At 44.6% G+C, this 20,153-nt stretch overlaps 1 protein-coding gene across 1 annotated transcript; it reads right to left on the bottom strand.

Annotated features, from left to right (window-relative positions):
- Positions 1-10,984: 10,984 nt before the first annotated feature.
- On the bottom strand, positions 10,985-19,812 carry INSIG1 (insulin induced gene 1). The gene is made up of 5 exons (XM_065745005.1): positions 19,307-19,812; positions 17,775-17,899; positions 16,967-17,133; positions 16,423-16,522; positions 10,985-13,246 (listed from the first exon to the last, which is right to left on the bottom strand). The coding sequence occupies exons 1-5, from the start codon at positions 19,653-19,655 to the stop codon at positions 13,217-13,219; spliced, it is 771 nt and encodes a 256-aa protein (XP_065601077.1). The 5' UTR covers positions 19,656-19,812; the 3' UTR covers positions 10,985-13,216.
- Positions 19,813-20,153: the final 341 nt, after the last annotated feature.

Here is a 20,153-nt window from a genome sequence, read left to right as displayed (position 1 = left end):
AGAAAGAAAGAAAAAAAGAAAGGCTGATTCGATTTAAAACACCAAGTTCATGGCATTTCAAAGGGAAACGATACATGGCGTGTGGATTTGTGTGACACAGGGAGATAAAGCCGGGAATAAAGTGCCAGGCAGGAGTGTTGCAGGCGCTGCTCTCGGGGATGAGCCTGGTATCCTGCCAGCTGATTCCTTTATGAGCTGCACACCAACTCTTGGGCACCGGGGGCAAAGTATGAAAAAGGAGATGGTGAGGAAAGATGGGAGAGCGAGCGGTGCTCGGCTGTAATGCCCCGGAATGGCACGTCCGTGTGTGCGGTGTGCTCCATCCACACCGCACCTCATTGTCTGCAAACACACGGCACCACGATGCACCTGAGGGCAAGCACGGCTGGGAACGGGAACCCCCTGAACGGTTTGTTTAGACAACAAAATAATAACAGTAGTAAACTCGAGGGGATCCCGATAGAATGGTAGGAGCTGGCGGGGGAGGGGGTGAGGGGGGGGGGCTGACGGGTTATTTCTTTTCTTGAACACGCCATCGCCAAAATAAATAACCCGGGGAGGACAGCAGCAGCCAGCAAGCTGCCCGTGGGTTTGGCTGTGTCGTGTTTCTCTTCGGAGGATGCGGGTGGGTACCGTCCCCGGGACGCAGTGAGGTGAGCGTGGAGCATCGGCACCGCTGCGCTGTGCCGCGCCCGAGAGGTGGGTGGTGTTGGGGCAGCGGGAATGCACAGCTTTTTGATTCTTTATTCTTTCTTTCTTCTCTCTCTTTCCCCTCCCTCCCCCCTTCTTTTTCTTCTTTTTTTTTTCCCTTTCTTTTTTCTTTTTTTCCCTTTATTTTCTTTTATCTTTCCCCCTTTTTTGTCATTTTTTTCTTTTGTTAATTTAAATTTATTATCTTTTCCCCTCCTTTTTATTCTGTTTTTTTTCTGTTTTTCCTTCCCCCTCCTTTTTTCTCTTCCCCCCCCCCCTTTCCTCCCTTTTATTCTTTCCCTTTCTTCTTTTTCTTTTCTAACTTTTTTCTTTTCTATTTTCTTTATCCTCCCCTCCACTTTTTTTTCTTTCCTCTTTTATTTTTTTTTCCCTATCCTTTCTTCTTATTTTTAATTATTTTCTTTCTCTGTTAACAAATCCAACTTTGGCCGGGATAAAACGCCGAAACCCACGCGGGAGAGACGGACGGACGCAGCCATCGCGAACGCCTCTTGCCCCCTGGCGTCCCCTCGCTGCAAGGACAGCCGGGACCGGGGCCGGGGGGGCCGGGAGATGCGTGATGTGAACACGGCTTTTGGCCGCCTCCGTTTCCCACCGCCTCTTTCTCCCCCAAAACTCAGCCAACAAAACCCCAAAGCGACACAGGAGACCCCCTCCCCCCCCCTCCCCTCACCCCCACCCCCCTCGCTCCTCCTCGACAAAACGTGTTTCTCCTCCCCGTCCTCAAAGCATCTTTTAAAAATGAAGCTCCTGGCTGCTTCCTCAAAAGGAGATAGGAAGGAAAAAAATAAAAATTAAAAAAAAAAAGGAAAGAATTTTTAAAAAGGGGAAGAAAAGGGGGAAAAGCAGTAAATTTCAAGAGTTGGTTGCTAGGAAGGGGTGGCGGAGGCAGATTTGGCATTTCCATCCTGCTTTGCACGGTCTCGGTTTCAGCTGGCAGCGCAGGAGGTATGCGGCTGCCTCCATTAAATCTGTTCTCATTGCAGCCTGACAAGGTTTTAAGAAAGGTTCCTAATGACCTATGCGGGCTGGCACCTCGGACGAGTTTTGTAATTAAACGTTACCGAGCAGCGGCAGGAGCCAGGGATAAATGGCTTATATTTTTCTCTCTTTCTTCTTTTTTTTCTTTTCTTCTTTTTTTTTCCCTAAGATTTTCGGAGGAGAGGCGGCTGTGTCACAGGGAAGCTGCCAAAATACGGCAATAAAAATAACTTCCCCAGCGAGCCAAGCAATCGGCAGCTGCATAAAGCAGCGCTGAGCGTCTCCCAAAGCCCCAAAATACTGCAACGAGTGACGGCAGCGAGAACCGGAGAGCTCGGTGCAGCCTGCGCTCGTTAACTAATATATATATACATATAACTACAGACATAAATATATACACACACACTAACCGGGATGTTAAATTCACGGTAGGGGAATGAAAATAAAAAAGAAAGGGGAAAAGAAAACGTCCCGGCTGCACGCCGTGCAGGGAAGGGAGGGCAGGCGGTGCCCAGCCGGACCGGGCACGGAGCGACAGCAGAGCCGGGGTCGCCCCACCCGGCTCGGGCCGCACTCAGCCACTCCTCCCGCTGCTTCTCGCTGCCTCGTTTGTCTGGTGGATTTTATTTCTGGTTGTCGTTTTTCTTTTGCTTCCTTTCTCTCTTTCTTTTTCTTTCCTTTCTTTCTTTTTTTTTTTTTTTGTGTGTGTGTGTGTGTTAATTTTGTTTTCCTTCCCTCCCTCCTTCCCTCCTTCCCTCCTTCCCTCCCTTCCTCCCTTCCTCCCTCCCTCCCTTCCCTTTCTCTCTCTCTCTTTCTTTCTTTCTTTCCTTCTTTCTTTCTTTCTTTCTTTCTTTCTTTCTTTCTTTCTTTCTTTCTTTCTTTCTTTCTTTCTTTCTTTCTTTCTTTCTTTCTTTCTTTCTTTCTTTCTTTCTTTCTTTCTTTCTTTCTTTCTTTCTTTCTTTCTTTCTTTCTTTCTTTCTTTCTTTCTTTCTTTCTTTCTTTCTTTCTTTCTTTCTTTCTTCTTTCTCTTTCTTTCCTTCCTTCTTTCCTTCCTTCTTTCCTTCTTTCCTTCTTTCCCTTTCCTTCTTTCCCTTTCCTTCCTTCCCTTTCCTTCCTTCCCTTTCCTTCCTTCCCTTTCCTTCCTTCCTTCCTTCCTTCCTTCCTTCCTTCCTTCCTTCCTTCCTTCCTTCCTTCCTTCCTTCCTTCCTTCCTTCCTTCCTTCCTTCCTTCCTTCCTTCCTTCCTTCCTTCCTTCCTTCCTTCCTTCCTTCCTTCCTTCCTTCCTTCCTTCCTTCCTTCCTTCCTTCCTTCCTTCCTTCCTTCCTTCCTTCCTTCCTTCCTTCCTTCCTTCCTTCCTTCCTTCCTTCCTTCCTTCCTTCCTTCCTTCCTTCCTTCCTTCCTTCCTTCCTTCCTTCCTTCCTTCCTTCCTTCCTTCCTTCCTTCTTTTTTCTCCTCTTCCTCTCTTCCCTCTCTTTCCCTTTCTCTCTTCTTTTCCCTTTTTTCCCCTCCCTTCTTTCCATGTTTCCCTTTCTCTCTCCACCGTTCTTTTCTCACTCTTTTTCTTCACCATTTTCTCCATTTTTTTCCCTTCCCTTCCCTTCCCTTCCCTTCCCTTCCCTTCCCTTCCCTTCCCTTCCCTTCCCTTCCCTTCCCTTCCCTTCCCTTCCCTTCCCTTCCCTTCCCTTCCCTTCCCTTCCCTTCCCTTCCCTTCCCTTCCCTTCCCTTCCCTTCCCTTCCCTTCCCTTCCCTTCCCTTCCCTTCCCTTCCCTTCCCTTCCCTTCCCTTCCTTCCCTTCTCTCTCTCCCGCACCCGCGCACCCGGCGCGGAGCCGCCCCCCGATGCCCGAGGTGACACTAGGACAGGGGCAGAGGGACCGCTCCGTCCTAACCCTCATTCCATCCATCTCATCGATCCGTTCCAAGCGCCGAAAGTTTACCAAAGAATCCTGAACTGTCGACCGCGATCCGCTGCCCTGACGTGCAGGCACAGCCCCGATCCGCGGCTGCGGGCGGCCGGGACGAGCCCAGGGGATTGGATTTCCTCATTAAGGACGTGTTTATTTAAAGGACGGGATCGCGTGTTTACGGGGAGAGGTTTCCTCACGTCTGTCCGATGAAACGTGTTTACAGTAACTCCGGGGTTTAAATACCGTCGCAGCGTAGGGAGGCTTTAATGAAAGCAAAAATCGGAGAATGAAAAAAGTTGTGAACATCTGCACGATCCAGCCAGCACCGGCCTCGGGCTGTTTGTTTATTTTTTATTATTTTATTTTATTTTATTTATTTTATTTTATTTTATTTTATTTTATTTTATTTTATTTTATTTTATTTTATTTTATTTTATTTTATTTTATTTTATTTTATTTTATTTTATTTTATTTTATTTTATTTTATTTTATTTCATTTCATTTCATTCTATTCTATTTTATTCTATTTTATTCTATTTTATTTTACTTCTTAATTTAATTTTGCTTTCCTTTTCTGTTTAGTTTTTGCTTTATTTTATCTCACTGTACTTTCTTCCTTTCCGTTTCATTCCACCCCATTCCACTCCATCTCACTCCACTTCAGTGTTTATTCATTTATTCAATTTCACTAATTTCATTTCTTAGTCGTTTTCCTTTTTCCTTTTATCATTCTAGTTATGTCTTTTTTTTCCTTATTATTATTATTTTACCTTTTTTACCATTTCAGTTACCTTTCTGCCATTTCTCTTCTCCCTTTCTATCCAAGAAGCCCCTCAGCCCCGGACCGCTCTCCCCCGCGGCCGCACAATAGGACGGAAGATGCGCGCCCGCATCCCTCGCTCCCTCGGGGCCGCCCCTGCGGAGGATCCGCCTCAGCGGCCGCTGCCATCTCCGCGGGAGCGGAATGTGCGCACGGGGACAGGCCCTCATCCTGCCCCCGGGTGGCACGAAGTCCTATATTTCCACACCAGGCTGAGCGTGGGTGGCGGATAGCTTTATTTTTAACGTACATTTTATTTTACTTTCATTTTTAGTTTTTAAATTTTTAATTGTACTTTATTTCATCTCGGCTCGTTTCATTTTGTAATATCGCTTTATGGAGGCTTTTCCTTAGCCTCCCTCTTGGGTTTTCTTCTTCTCCCCTTCTCCTTCCTCTTCCTTTTCCTCCTCTCTTCCTCTCCCTTTTCCCTTTCTTCCTTCCCTTTTTCCCTTCCCTTCCTCTTCCCCTCAACAGTGTCATCACCACTGACCCACCCCCCAGATGTCCCAGCACAGAACCCCCCCAATATTTCCTTGTATCCCCCCACAAGACACACAGTTTTCCCTCTGCACAGAGCACATATCTGTCTTCTTTTTGGACTAAAGGGGCTCAAGCAGAAAACAAATTTTCCTTTTTGCCTTGCCTATTAGATATAATTTAACATACAACGCCTGTTATAATTACTGATTATACAAGAGGTCCCTCGTATTTGCAAGGTACTAACAGGATTATCTAACAAGGACTAGACTTCAAATTAAGCAGAAATATCACAGTGGAATTAATTGCTTTGCATTTGGGACAGTGAAAGGGATGAGTTAGGGGTGGGGAATAGGATGGGTGGGAGCTCACACTCAGCGCTGCTTACACCATGCCTGGGATGGACACCTGGCCAAAGCAGAGCTTACAGAAAGATTATTACAATTACAAATGTAATGTAAAAAATTCAGAATTTATATGGAACCATTCTGAAGTGCTGTCACAGGGTTTTGGGGTGGCCTGATCCATCCTCAGCCCCATGTCTGCTGCCCCAGCATGGCCATAGGAAATGGAGAATTCTATTAGAAATGCGTTGATTAATGGTAATTGGAAGAGGGACCTCCACTATGTACAATTGTCTTTACTTGCAAAAGAGCATTTAAAAATAATCTGGGAAAAAAAAAAAAACAAAAACAAACAACAACAACAAAAAAAAGCCACACACATATACAAAAATAAATAAATAAATAAAACATAATGAAGATTTAAAAGAAAGACCTTGTGTATTTACTGTTGAGGGGCACAGGGAACAGGGACGTTCCCAAGCTGAGTCCCCATTTGCAGAGGAGCCCAGTCTTCTGTCCATCCTTCCCTCCATCCCTTCTGTCTTTCCATCCCTCCATCCCTTCTGTCCATCTATCCCTTCAATTCATCCATCCATCCTTTCCATGCATCCATTTCCTCCATTCTTTCCATCTATCCATTCCCATTCCTTCCATCCATCCATCCACCCCTTTTTTTAAACCATCCTTTCCATCCCTTCATCTGTTCTACCTGTCTGTCCCCATCCTTTCTGCCCATCCATCCATCCCATCCATCCATCCATCCATCCTTTTCACCCCTCCATCCATCCCTTCCATCTCTCCATCCCTTCCTTCCATCAGAACTCTCATGCTTTAGGCCTGATGGAAAGTAAATCCTTTTAACAAGTCAAATAATTTTGGACACAAGAAATTTCCCCCTCTCCTTTTGTAATTAGAGCTGGCCGCATGTCTAAAATGATCCGTTTCCAGGGGGAAACAATAATTGAATTGTTGGGAGTCTCCCGAGCTTTGCTGGGCTCTGGGAAGGCTGTGAGGGAAGCTGAGCCACTCTCTCGTTAGTGCCTGCGATGAGAGTGAGACACCCCAGAATTCAATTACGCGGCTCCTCCAGGAACCGCTATAATTATAACGTCAAGTTGTTTTTTAAAATTTCATAATTATGTTTTAGGAATCTCGCACGCATGTATGGGACCCTGGTGCTCTGCGCCCCGGTGGGGCTGGTGGCGGCCTCCCATCGCATGTCACCTGGTGCCTGGGTGCCCTTTGCCCCCAGCCTCATTCCGTGAGACCACAGCCCTTCTGTGTCCCTGCCCCTTGTTGGACATCACTTCTGAGTGCTGTCACAGCATTCTGCGCCTGGGCTGGGGACAAATCCCAATGTGAGGTCTGTTCAGGCCTTCTGAATTCCCTGCTGGCAGAACTGGTTCCAGTGCATGGATGTCCTAGAAGGAAATTGGGAAGAACCACATGCCCTGGTCACCCTGCCCAGTTCCCAGCTGTGTGCAGAGGTCAGCCCCAGGGCTGGAGGCACCTGTGGCTGTACACAGCTGGGTGGACATCTGGCTGCTCCAAGATGGGCCAGCATCTGGTTACTCTGAGATGGGCTCATGTCTGGCTGCACTGAACTGTATGTAGGTTTCTGGGGAAGAAAGAGAGAGAGAGAAGACTGAAAGAAAGGGAAAAGTAACCAGAGGGTAAGAAGATCAAATGGAGGAAAGGTGGGAGAACCATTAGCTGCTTCTCCAAAAGAATGCATTCAGCTTCCTATGCCCAAACAAAGAGCCACTGTGTCTCAGGCACAAAGCAGGTGGCAGATGCTCTGCAATCCCATCTCATGACCATGGCCAAGGTTACCCCAAGCACACAGAGCATAGAATGAACCCTAGCAAGAGTTCCTCAGAACCAAGACACGCGTCACCCAAATAACCTTGTTTGATAGTGCCATCAAGCACTCAGTCCAGCTTCTCCTGACCTGGACCCACGTCCTTTGGCCTTACAGGTCCACCTCACTGCCTGCTGAGGTGCAGGGGATGATGAGCACATCCCAGCCCTTGCAGGTTAGGGCCTGCATCATTGCTGTGGCATTGGGATTGCAGACAGGAACATGCGATGAGCACTGGCTGCAGCTTGGGAATGGGCTCACTTCTCGTTCTCTCAGACAAGCAATTAGAGCCCTCTCCCAAAGCAGTTCCCACACAGCAAGGAGTTCCAAAATATGAAAATTCTTTCATTTCATATTATTTTCCAGATGTTCACTCTTCCCTTTGTTAGTTCTTCTTTTGCCAGGGTGACTCATTTAACAATTAGTTTAGGCACCAAGTGGAGCATCTGTTACAGATATTACCTGTGCCTCTAAGGCAAAGCTTCTTACCTTCATTTTTTACCCATCTCTCCTTTCCTTCCAGATCTTTAATAATATGTAAAAATATCTTTAAATTAATAGGAAACTCTGATTCCTCAACCAGGTCAACAGATGGCTCATTTGGACCTGCCTTCAATTAAGCAGGTGGAGCATGCCCAAGGAGCAGGCAGGCAAATGCAGCTGTTCTTTCCCCAAGTCCCACCACGGATCTGGTGGGATCTCCTGTGTGAGGCTGCTCACTTTATCAGCCTCATAGCTCAGTGCTCAGACTTCACTTACCTGGCTCCTGGTGGAAGGAGTGATGATGCATGGATATTTGTGTATTGCTGGCTTCAGGATACCCTGACATGATGTGATGGTAGGATTCAAAACTTGACCCTCATACCATCTTGGACATCTCACATTCTCTGTGTAGCGTTCAGCTGCTGCTCTGGGAGGGTATGTGTCTCCTGTGCCAAATTTTCAGCTTCACTGGAATGCCTTCAATCACTTGGGCTGTGAAAAGTTATCGTAGATGTCTGTGTTTCTCAGCTGAGTCCCACCAGGAGAATTACTATTCCACAGGTTGTATTTTTAAGTTTCTGTTAAGGACTAACTTGTACCACTGTAGGACTTCCAACCCAGTTGAAGAAAGGCAAAATATAAATGAAGCAGAAGACCTCAGGATCTGCCCTGATGAAACAAAAAATCTGATAAAAACAGAGTAAAATCACAAGGACTGGTGATCCTGTTAAATACTGTCACTATCAGTAGTAGTAGGCCACTCAGACCCTTTTACAACAATCAGAGTCAAACCAAAATATTTCAGTATGTTAACAAATAGATGTATGGAGACTGCTGACTCATGGCCTGAACCACTGACTGAGCACCTGAAGGAAAGATCTGGTCAGCCCTGGGAGCACAGGTGAAGGAAATTCACCTGTGTGACCAGAGGAGTGGAGCCAGGCTGCACTGCTCTTAGATCTCATTTAAGGGCTGACTGCCACTGAGGAAGGGTCTCTTGTTGGAGATCCCTCCTTTGGAGTTTTTTCCTGTGAGCCTAGATTCTTGGAGATGGGTGAGCATTCATTTTCCCTTTTTTTTTTTTGTAATGTTTCCTTGTTTGTGCTGGTTGTTGAAAAACTTTCAGACACACTAGTGGCAGACAAGAAGGAAGCTACTTGTTTGTTACTCCTCGAGTTTCAGTAACCGTCTTGCTCTCACAAAAGGAGTGTCCTCTTCCAGTGATCTATCTTCTGCTCCTAAGTGATCTCAGTTCTTAATGCAACATCTCCTCTGTGTCCATGCCCAAGGTTTAGGAATCTTTCCTTGTCCCCAAAGGGCCCTTGCTAAACCCTGTAATGGCCTGCTGAGATGTTCATGCAGAAATGTACATTGTTGGGATATGTGACCATGCACCCTGTAAAGTTGGTTAGCTTTTGCTAACCAAAGCACTTTAGCTGACGCTGTGATGTCAGCTCCTGTGATGGTGGTAATCAGCCCATGTAATCTTTGGCCAGATCCTGCAGCACAGGAACGTATGCTCTTCTATCTGGTGCTGAGCTTGAGAGAAAGGGTGAAGAAACCTCTTTCCTGCCCTCCATCCTCCCCGTTACCCTGTACCAAGTCACTGGGAATGGGAAGCATGGAGCATTCCTGGAGGTGGCCTCCCCTGCTCAGCCCCAAGCTGTGTCAGGCTGGCTCAGGGGAAAAAGGATGGGTGTTCGATTTCTGTATGAAAATGCTGATTTGTAACAGGTGTTTTAATCAGTATATGAAACACTGCAAGTTGGTGTGATTTCTGCAGCACTCGTCTAATGTTTAACATAACAGCACTCTGAAACTATCCATTAGGCAGACATGGCTTGCTGTAACAGCAAACATTTACAGCTGGATGAAAACTTCACTAGGCAGAACTCACATCAGCTCTGACCCTTTAGGACTTCTTGGGTTGTAACGTGGGATTTATACAAACGATCATATCTACTCTGAGTTCTCTTTAGAAGTTAGTAAGCCTGGGCTAGCAGCACCATCACAGCCTACGGGCTTTCTTAACATACAGTTATGCAGTAAAACTGCAGTCCTTGCCTCTCATTATTAATGTCATCATAACCTGTGTGTGTAACCTCTGAAGATAGAACATCACAGTAGGATTTAGGGTCAGGGAAAGGATTACAACATTGGTGTGGGGAAACTCATGGTACTTCGTTACCTGAAGAAATTTCCATCACCTTTAAAAAACTACTCTGGCTGCTTATCTGAAGGGATGTGGTCACACACACCTCTCAAATCTTTCCAAGATGAGTCCTTAATGATCTCTGTTTTAGAGGCATGTTTTTGTTCAATTAGTTCAGCATATAGTACTTTGTTCTCACGAATTTTGGAGCTACTCTGATGTGCAGGAAGGCTACTGAGACTTAATTTTATTATTCATCTCAATATGTTCCTGTTGTATTCAGAGAACAGTCTATGGGCCCTCCTGTGGCTAATTTAGCACCTGCAAATCCCCATGCTTTAAGGCTGAATAACCCACAGAATGAGTTCACAGGAACTATGCTGTCCACTGGTCATATGCTTCCTGGGAACACTGATAGGGGTTTTATTTTTCTTTTACTTCATGCACCTTCCCCCTCTTGGGAGAAGGCCATCAGTAAGATGTCCTAGCTCTCCAAGATCAGACTGTATGCCACATCTTCCTGTGTTACCTTTTAACCCCTTCTGACAAAACCTGAGCAGTGTCTGAGGGGGAGCAATATAGCAGGAGGACGGGGGCCATCCTCAGCCCGGAGCTGTTAACTGCTGCTGAGCTGGCATGGAGCACACTTAAGTTGAGCAGAGTGCAAGCTGTCTGAGGCAAAGCAGCTTAAGAAGCTCCAAGCAAAGGATGGTCAGTTCAGCTAACACCTCACTGAAGTGGGTGAAGATAGCTCACAGTGCCATTCTACTGCTTCCACTAAAAACACAGCAGCTTTTAGAAGCCTGAGATACTGTATTTAAGTACAGTAAAACTGAAGGGTTTTCATTCAAAGATGCAAGCCTCTATCGTTCTTCATTCACACAGCATTTAGCAGTTCATCACTGCAGATAACCGAGCACCCCAGGAAGCAGTGTGTTTACCCTGCACTGTCCCTATTTTGTTTCAGATTATGAACGCTGACATCTTGGAAGACAATGGTGATAGTGTTCTCCTCCCTGAGTAACACATACTTGTGCCACTTCCTTGTCAAAATAGCAAGACTTGTTCTTAAACTTTATTAACCCAGGCTGGAAACCCTACTAGAAGTTAATCTTTCCATGTTCAGTTTAGAATATTTTTTAATACCACTGAATATATGCATGACTGAATATTAGCTATGCAACCATAACAACTGTCCTTTTCAGGAAAGATTCCTGCATAATGTGAGCACAGAGAATCCAAGGCAAACATGGCTTGATCATAAAACTTTAATAGTAAAAAAAGTGTAAAACCAAACACACTGCTGAAAACTTACTTGTAAGAATGAGAATTTAAGTGTTCAAATTCAGAATAGTGCAAATTTTCTTCATTCCCCTCCAACTTCCAAACTTAAATCACTTTGGTTCAGATACTTAGAAGTATTGGCAAGAAATGAACTTTTGACTTATACTTTTGGCTACGGTATTTGTAATACAGAGATTTAGCTTGTCCTCGCAAATAAGTCTTAAATACTTTGTGATCAGTCAATTGTATGCAGATATCACAGTCATCTTTACTTACACCTGGTTTTATAGTTTTGAAAATGGTCTTTCAAGATGGTTACAGAACTGTCTTTCCCACAGGTAGTGTATTTTTGGAAATGATCTCTTCAGGTTGTCCTGCAAAATGTGATTATTTGGGTTTTAGTTGTTTGAGGAGGGATGGAAAGATCTTATGCCAGTGAAATAACTTGACTTACACTAAGCAAGATTAGAATTGGAGTCTGTTTTGTAATACAGCCTTTGTACTAAACTCCTCCTATAAAATAAAAAAAGCACAAGCAGCAGCCACAGCAGTCCCTTCCAAGAGTGAAAACAGAACACTGCTACTTTGCCTCAACATCTTTTTGGATGGGTCACTCTTAACATACACCTCTATTTATATCTGAAGCCATGTAGGATTGGAAATGAACACACACACAAAAATTGTAGAGTACAAAAAGGCAAATGCATAAAAGTTTACAAGTACACCATAACCACAAAACTGGAGTATTTCTAAAAATTTGGGTTTGATGAAAGGTACAACTAGTTAAATAAATTATTGCTCCATTTGACTCCATGCAGCATTGAAATGAACTCAGAACCCTTTTCTCTTTAATCTGTCATAAGAAATGATCACTATTGAAGAGAATATGAGGCTCAGATTTTTACTGTACATTGCACTTTGATTTTAAGACCTAATACTTGCTATTTAGGTCCACTGTGGTCTAAGCTATCAAACAAATACATTGTGCTCACAGAACTAAGTATTAAGAAACACCAAATGTTTAATGTAGTGACATAAGCACTTTTTTGTTTTTGCTTTTTCTTTTTTATACAAGGCAATCACAGATTGCAAGTTCCATAGGGTTGTGATTAAAAATAAGCAGTGATCTCTTATCTGAGTAAACAAGCTGTTCACTATTCTTCACATACACTTTAAATCACATTTTAGGCCTGCTTTTGTTTCCAAGCTCTTCAGTCAAAACCCTGACTCCAACAGATGCAAGATCACACACAGCCTGGGAGGAAACCTCAATCTTTCACAGAGCTGGGGGCACGTGCTCAACAGCCACAAGCACCTGCAGTGCACGTACTTCCAAGTGACACCAGACAGATGAAGCACCTGAAGACTGACTTTGGTGAGACACTGAAACATACGCCTAATTTTAATTGGAAATACTCATCCACACTTAAGATCTTATTGAATTAGGGCTGGAACTAAATATGCTTAAGTCTGACTAAGCTTTTGAAGTAATCAACTTCTCAGAATTTCTTGATAAAGTTCACCTTGGAACAAGATTGTCTCCAGTGTTCACCGATGTTAAAGTAATTTATAAATTCAAAACCAGGTGACTTAGAGTCTTTCAGCCCTCTGACACCACCAAGGCCAAACTTAATGCAGCATTACAAGTAAGGGCATGATTCCTTCATAAGGCTCCTGAAAGCATTAGTGCAATGCCTTTAATCGGTTCTGATCACTCTTATTTTTAAATAACCCTATATTCTTAAAAGATTTGGATAAATACTATTCCTATTAAACCATACTTCATCATTGTTAAGCACCATCGATCTACTTCCTTTGGGCACTGATACAGGAGCTCATAATTAAATTTCAGTTTCAAGGCTTTAAAATACGGCAGCTGCTTCAATAACTTACACTGGAATCTAATACTTGGAAAACTGCCACTTAGCCTGAATGCTTGTATTCAACTTGGTGTTAAACTCTTCCAGAGAACAGCCATATGCAAATGCTTACGCAGTAAATCAGGGTAAGATTTCAAGATAAGCCGTTAATTTCACTCGGCTATTCTAAGAGTGGATTAATAATTTTTTTTCCACAAGTCATTTGTGCAGTGAGCCCATAAAGAGATTATTTCTTTCTAAATAATCTTCAATTTAAAACAGGAACACATCTTCTTAACGTTGCTTTCACACTGGCACCACGCTCTTTCCTTCGAGGATTTAGTCATTGTGAGGTTTCTCTGGAATACCCTACAAATATTAAAAAAAAATAAATAACCAAAGTATGTTAAATTTTAATACCATATGAAATGTTACCATGTTATGCAGCATTCTCAATGACTGAACAGTCAAATAACTTCAGTTAGGCTGACAATGACCTAGTACATTTGATTTCTTGTAAAAGCCCAGTGAGGACATGCTCCTTCACTGTGGACAAAAAAAAGCCACTGTGATTCTGTGCAGCCTCAATTCATTCAGCTGATAAAAATCAGTGAGTCCGTATTAAGACTTCACTGGCAATCCTCCTTGTATCAGTTTATTTCTCAGTGGGAAACACAAAGCACTTACTGGACATTAGTTTCAATTTTAAGGGCTTTCCTTCAAACTGTCTTAAAACAAAAGCTACTGGATTTTCCAAGCAAACCCTGGTATCAGGCAGACTTGCTCATTTCCTCCCAAGTTCCTGTTCCACTATGAAATCCAGAAAGACCATCAGTGTAAGACATTTAACCAACTTTTACTTAAAGCAAAGCTTGTGGCAAGTTTTTTCTCATGGCTATTTCTATTTTAGAAAATAAGTACTGAATGTGTTTGCAGTTCAAACAATAGGCACTGGTGAGGTGGGTGCTCTAAATACCACTCCAGTTCATAACAGACAGACAACAACAGTTACAACTCAAGATGATGTGTTGTCATCCATTTAACTGAGCTGACGAGCAATGACTGAGCAAGTTCAGGTGTCAGAAGTTGCAGCAAGAGATGATGGTAGCAGCATCTTCACTGCTTAGCTTGATGTCAGAAGTATGTTTCATCCTCAAGCTGGGGAGTGCGGGGAAGTCTCTGTTAACAATAGCTTTGCTGAAGTTTAATCTTGCACTGCATTACTGTGCCTAAGTTCACTTAAAACCTCAATGACTGAAAAGCAGCAAGCCCCTCCCAGCCAGCATTATTCAGGATGGGAGGAGCTCTCACAAGGATAACCAGACTGGAGCTGTGGAATGGCACAGCTGAGCTGTACGGAGCTCCTTCTCCAGTTTTAGAACTTGTTATTGACATCCAGGCACAGAAAGTACATTGTGATAAATTCCTCACATATTTTCCATGTATTCAAGCCAAGCAGGATTTAGGTACAAGAGTTATAACTTAATATTGATTAGTTTATGAAGTAGAATAAACACAGCCCCACATCTTAGGCTTCTTCAGTTACTAGAACTGTATTTCAATGTTAATAAAAAACAAAACCAAGCCTCAAAACACTGTTGCACCATTCCAATTTCCCCAGTTTGTTTAACAACAAAAGACAGACAAGAGAAGCAAGGCAGCTTTACCCCACTAAAATTCTTTCCACAGGTGCTGTTACTCTACATACACGCAGCACATACCTACTCTTTGATTTGCAACAGCCACATGCAGCCAAACAGCTCAGTGACTACAGTGGAATATACTTAAAGTAACTCTTCCTTTGGGTTTAAAGTGGTAATATTGCACCTTCTTGCCACCCTCAGAGCAGCTGAGAAGTCTGACTGATGCTTTTAGGCCATTTCTACACAAGGACCTAGCACACTGAGTTCTGCTACTCTATTTTAGAAGTGGTATTCTCTAAGGTTCTACCACCAAAAGTGTTCCTGTGAAGATGCTGGGCTTCTCAAACTCTCTCCAGATTAAGTAATGGTAACAGAAAACGTGAGAAAACACTTCCATATAAGTGAAACAGAATGCTTTGCATTGCCAGCTTCCCTCCTTCTTCAAAAGGAAGAGGGAAAGCTGGACAGAGCAGCTGCAGGCAGAAGTCAGTCTGATTTCAAATACAATCAGATGAGATGCAAGGTGAACAAAGCAGCAAAGGAAAAAAAAGAAAAGAAACTAAATTTAATCATGTAAAGTTTATCTTCTTTGATGTTTCCTTCTCTTTCCAATCTAAAAAGCATGGCAACTGGAAATGCTGCCTATGCCACTGTGATATACAGAACTATAGCAGAGCTGACTGCTTTAATTTGAAGTGGGAGTAGTGTGGATTTTTTTTATTCTGAAATTCTTTGGCTGAAGATTGTGACTAGGGTCATGGGAAATCTAAGTTGGGATCAAACCTGCAGGAAATAACTTTTAGAACAATATTATTAAGAACAGAAGTAGATTTGCCACTTCAAAAAAAAAACCCAGACTTTTGTACAATGTAAAAGAGGCAACTTAATTGAACATAACTGAGAATCAATATTAGATAAACTAAACAGTGGTGGTCAAGCAATGTGGCTTTTTCCCCCTCACCTTGTCTGCAATACAGTCCACCTGTAGGAACAAGCTCTGACTGTTCACTTCAGGGGTATGCTAGTGCCTGTTGAGTTAGAAAGGACAAGCAGAAGGGACTGAAGGCCTGTTTAGGGCAGGGCAGCCAGCTTTAGACTAATCTACTCATTTGTGGTTCAGTCCTAAAAGGTGGCTTTTCCCTTTACTAAACAACAGAGAATGGTATTTTAGTGACTTCTAAGTCTACAAAGGCCATTTCCTCAGTGAAAATGAAAGGCACTTAAGGCATAACAGCCTTAGAACTGAAATACTTGAATTACATTTGCCAGAATAATGAAATTATTTAGCAAAAGTCAAGTAAGATCAATGCACTATTAATTATTACCATCCAGTGTAATTTAACAACCAGGCTGAAAGCTGACAGTCAGGTTTATGGTAAGTACACTACAAGGGAATAATTACTTAAGAACCTAGCAGGTAAGACAACTACTTAGACCTATCATCCCATTTGTGCAGTGATACTTGAACCATGTATAAAATGACCAGAAAGAGCATATTTAATTCCAGAGTGGTGGAATTCAATGCTGTATGAAGACATATCCTTCACACAAGAAAAATGCTTTAGTGCATGATTAACTAGAGCAAGCCTGTCTCTCACGTTTCTAGCTACCTTAGACACTATGTCAAACTGCTGATAAAAAGGGAGTAATTAAGATGCTGATCAGATCTGCTACACTGATTCAGTTCTTACTTAGGCTGTTGCTGAAAAAAGTTTCACTAAAAGACACTCAATTTCTATTCTACTAGCAACACAGGCTGTATTTACATTTCAGCTCTTGTGAAGACACCTATTACTCTCTCAATAGGTGAGTCACACCCTCAAAGGCACAGTTTGTTCTTGGACAATGAATGACAGAATTTATTTGGACTGTTAAAGGAAATGCTAATTATATAGTAATTACCATAGCCAGCTGGCGTCCTATGTTTCCTACAGTCACACCTCCTGAGAAAAATATACATGGAAGCCAAGAACGGATGTAAAGAAAATCTGGGGATGTATACCTAATAAACAAGAAGAAATAAGTTAGAGACAAGGCATTATCATCTCCTTATGCACTGCTAACAAGATGCTATAGATTCTATAGATTCTCTCCCCAGAAACAGAAAAACAGAAGAAACAGGGATACCAAATTTAATCTGTTAACTTAAAGTCTTTCAAGCCAATATCTTGGTCAGCAAGGTCTAGCATTTCTTTCTCCTGAGAGCAAGTTAATGACAGACCAAGTCAGGAGAAGTTCAGTTTCTTGAGATGTATGCTGAAGTAACAGTTCAGTTTGAAGGTTACCTCTTTCCCCATTCAGTGTTCAATCTAATAATTTAGAACATGACATTTACCTGCTTTAGACATAGAAAATACCTCATTATAAGAGCATGCCAAGTATGTTAACAAGTAGCTTCCAAAACCCATGCACTCGAGTTGAAATACTATTTTAAAGCATAACTTACTGATAAACACCATTATATACAAGGAACTGGGTTATCAGAGTTGCTACAAATGCTATTGTAATTCCAAGTCCGAGTCCACTTCTTGAACGATCAAATGTCCACCAAAGACCCAGAGATAAGGCTGCCAGAGTCAGGGACAGCTGGATGTTGTTGGCAAAATCTAGTTTCTGGAAAGATATGTTAAGGACAATCATTTCAAATCAGCTGACATCCTATTCAAATGGAAAGTGAAATTGCTTTCACATTTCTAGGTACGCTATGTTAAGAACCTGGCTCTTAGACTTGATGAGCAATTACTCCTCTTGCTGACTGACTGGAGCACAAGTGTAAAAACATCAATTCCTGTAACACTGAGTACCTAAGGAACATATCACATAGTAATACATTTAACTTCTATGGATTTTTTTTTTATCTGAAGTAACCTCACTACTCCTTGCTAATTTAAGTTTTCTGCTCAAATCATGATCATTCATGAAACAACATTCTTACTGAAGAGCTTCATATATCTCACTAGTTAACTGTGAGAACTATTAAACACAGGCAACATACAGATCAACTCATGTTATTTTTAATCCTGTTGCAATCAGTTATACGAGACACAGAATGATGTCTGGCTCTTCCCCATCCCAGAACCCCATAACTATACCAAAGTTAACTTAGAGCAACCATTGCACTGTACTGCAGTCCAAAGTTGTCCTCTGGCAACAGCATTATCATCACCTTTGTAGCTATCTCAGATTGAGTACAAGAGCCTAGTTTATGGTGATACAACAAACACATCAATCAACAAAAACTAGGTGAAGGATACAGCACTTGCATGATTAATGCCAACAAAAACTGCTATACATCGCATCACACTCGCCCACTCTCTTTTGAACTTGTGTGGTTCTCCAAGGTGGCTGTCAATGCAGGGATACAGCAGGCCAACAACAGCTGCAAGAGAAGCAAGATTTCTTATAATTAACCATTATACAGTCATTATTTAGATGCTATTAGATGTTAGCTAGGCAAATAAGTGTTTGATTAAGCTTCATAAATAGTGATGCACCTATTACAGCACTGTAAGGCTGTCAAAGAAAAGACAATTAACAAGACTTCATATTCTCATTAGAAATGAAAAAATAAAAGCCTCAGACTTCTTATAGAAATGTTCAGTTTGAACCCATAAAGCAGAGATATACGTACTGTGATATCACGGTATGTCACTTCAAGCTCTTTTTCTTCCATAAGCATGCATTACTTCTCACTCTCAGTAAACACTTACTTTATTGGAGGAAAGCAAAATCAAAGAGCTTAATTACAGTGAGGAACAGAATGAATCTTCACTGCTTGTGCGCAGGACATCTCCTTTTATTAGTTTGCAGCCTGTGAATCAGGCTCTGAATTACTATCCACGTGGACTGAAGAATTGCTTGGCAGAGCTGCTTCCTCTTCTGCTGGGTGCTAACTCAGCCTATGCTCCCAATCCACACCACACGAGTTCTGGTATCCAACAGAAACCAGGTGGAACTTCAGGAAGGAGCTGCTACCACCCATGGGTCCATGACAGGTATCTCCCCACCCTGTTAGCCGGGCAGAGGTTTACCCTCATACTGCCTTTTCAGAATGAGAAATGGTGACAGAAGGAAGAAGACATGCTAGCATGAGCTTAGTTCTATGTCTCTGAACAGCAGAACTGGTCTCTACTAGCAACTTTATGCATTGACAGAAGGCTCAAATGAGGCACGCAATGTCACATTACGTGCTTCCTACACTTCACTCCCCTTGATCTTTGATTCCTAAAATAAACATTCTTTTGCACGGGGAAGTTGTAAGATACATAGCAGGGCACAGGGCAGTGAAAATAACACTAAGTTTCATTTCCCAATGCCAGTCACAGCACTGTCGCTTTGAGACAGCAAGCACGATAGGATTACTAGAAATCTATCTTGTGACAACATTCAGTACACAGCTCGAACAAGCGTACTACTCCTACTCCCAGGGGTGCAAGCAGCATTAAGACAGCACCACCAAATGATGAACAAGACACTCAGGAATCGCCGAAGCACTTCTAGTGCCGACATACAGCGCAGTGACGCCCCGAGCCGCCCGCATCCCGCGCCCGCAGCCCCGCACGTGACTTCCTTGTTGTCAGCCCGGCCCGTGGCCTGTTGGCGGCGGCAGCCAATGGGGAGCGCCGCCCGCGCCTCACCAGTTCGGCGGCGACCAATGGCGGCTCGAGGGGCGGCGGCGGGGCGGGCGCGGGGAGCCCCGCGGCGGCTGCGGGCAGCGCTGCGCGATCCGATAGAGGCGAGGGATGGAGGGGATGGGGGCGGGGGGAGGACACGGCGTGGCACTCACCTGCCGCTGTCCCGCAGCACGGCGGCACCCACCAGGCGGAGGAGAAGAGCGTGGCGATGACCTCGTCGGGGAACAGCGTGACGTTGCGCTGGATCTGCAGCAGGTTCAGCACCAGCGCCATGAAGGCGCCCACCACGAAAAGCACGACGCTGCGCTGCACCAGGTGCTGCCTCCACGTCGTGGCGGCGGCGACATCGCCGGGAGAAGCCCGCGCCGCACGTCCCGCGCCGGGCGACGAGCTCCGCATGGCGCCCGCCTTCGGGGCTGTCTCTCCCGGCCGCGCCGAGTGCCGCGCTCGGGCCGCGCAGGAGCAGCTCCAGGCGCCGCTCTCCAGCCGGGGCATGGGCATGGGCCCGGCCGCCGCCGCCGCCGCCGCCTCCTCCTCCTGCGACGCGGGTGACAGCCGCAGAGAGCCGCTCAGCTCAGCCTCTAAGGAAGGCGCAGGCCGCCACCGCGCTAGCCGCCCGCTCCCGGCGTTAAGGTTTATAACCGCCGGCCGCCGCCGTCACGTCACCCGCCGCCGACCTACCGGCGGCAGCGCCCGGCCCGCCGCCGAGCCGCCCCTCCTCTCCCGCCGCGCCGAGGGCGGGGCCGGCTGCGAGCGCCGAGCGCGGGAGCCGCGCTTCAGCCCCGGCCGCCCGCCCAGCGCTGGGGTGAGGCGGCGCGGCCAATGGCGGCCGGGCGGCTGATATGACGTGCGGGACACACCACGCGCCCGGCGCCCCCTCCTCCCGAGGGCCAATGGAGGGCGGGGCGGGGAGTGCTGCTGGACGAGCTGCGGCTCCGCGTGGCACCACCCGAACCCGGAGCCGATGGCCGAGAGCGGAGCGTGTCCCAGCGCCCTTCA

Source organism: Cyrtonyx montezumae, unplaced genomic scaffold (assembly GCF_038088225.1).
Source record: "Cyrtonyx montezumae isolate F1298 unplaced genomic scaffold, pur_monq_1.0 scaffold_32, whole genome shotgun sequence".
Classification (NCBI taxonomy): Eukaryota; Metazoa; Chordata; class Aves; order Galliformes; family Odontophoridae; genus Cyrtonyx; species Cyrtonyx montezumae.
This window is presented reverse-complemented; position numbering and strand designations above follow the sequence as displayed.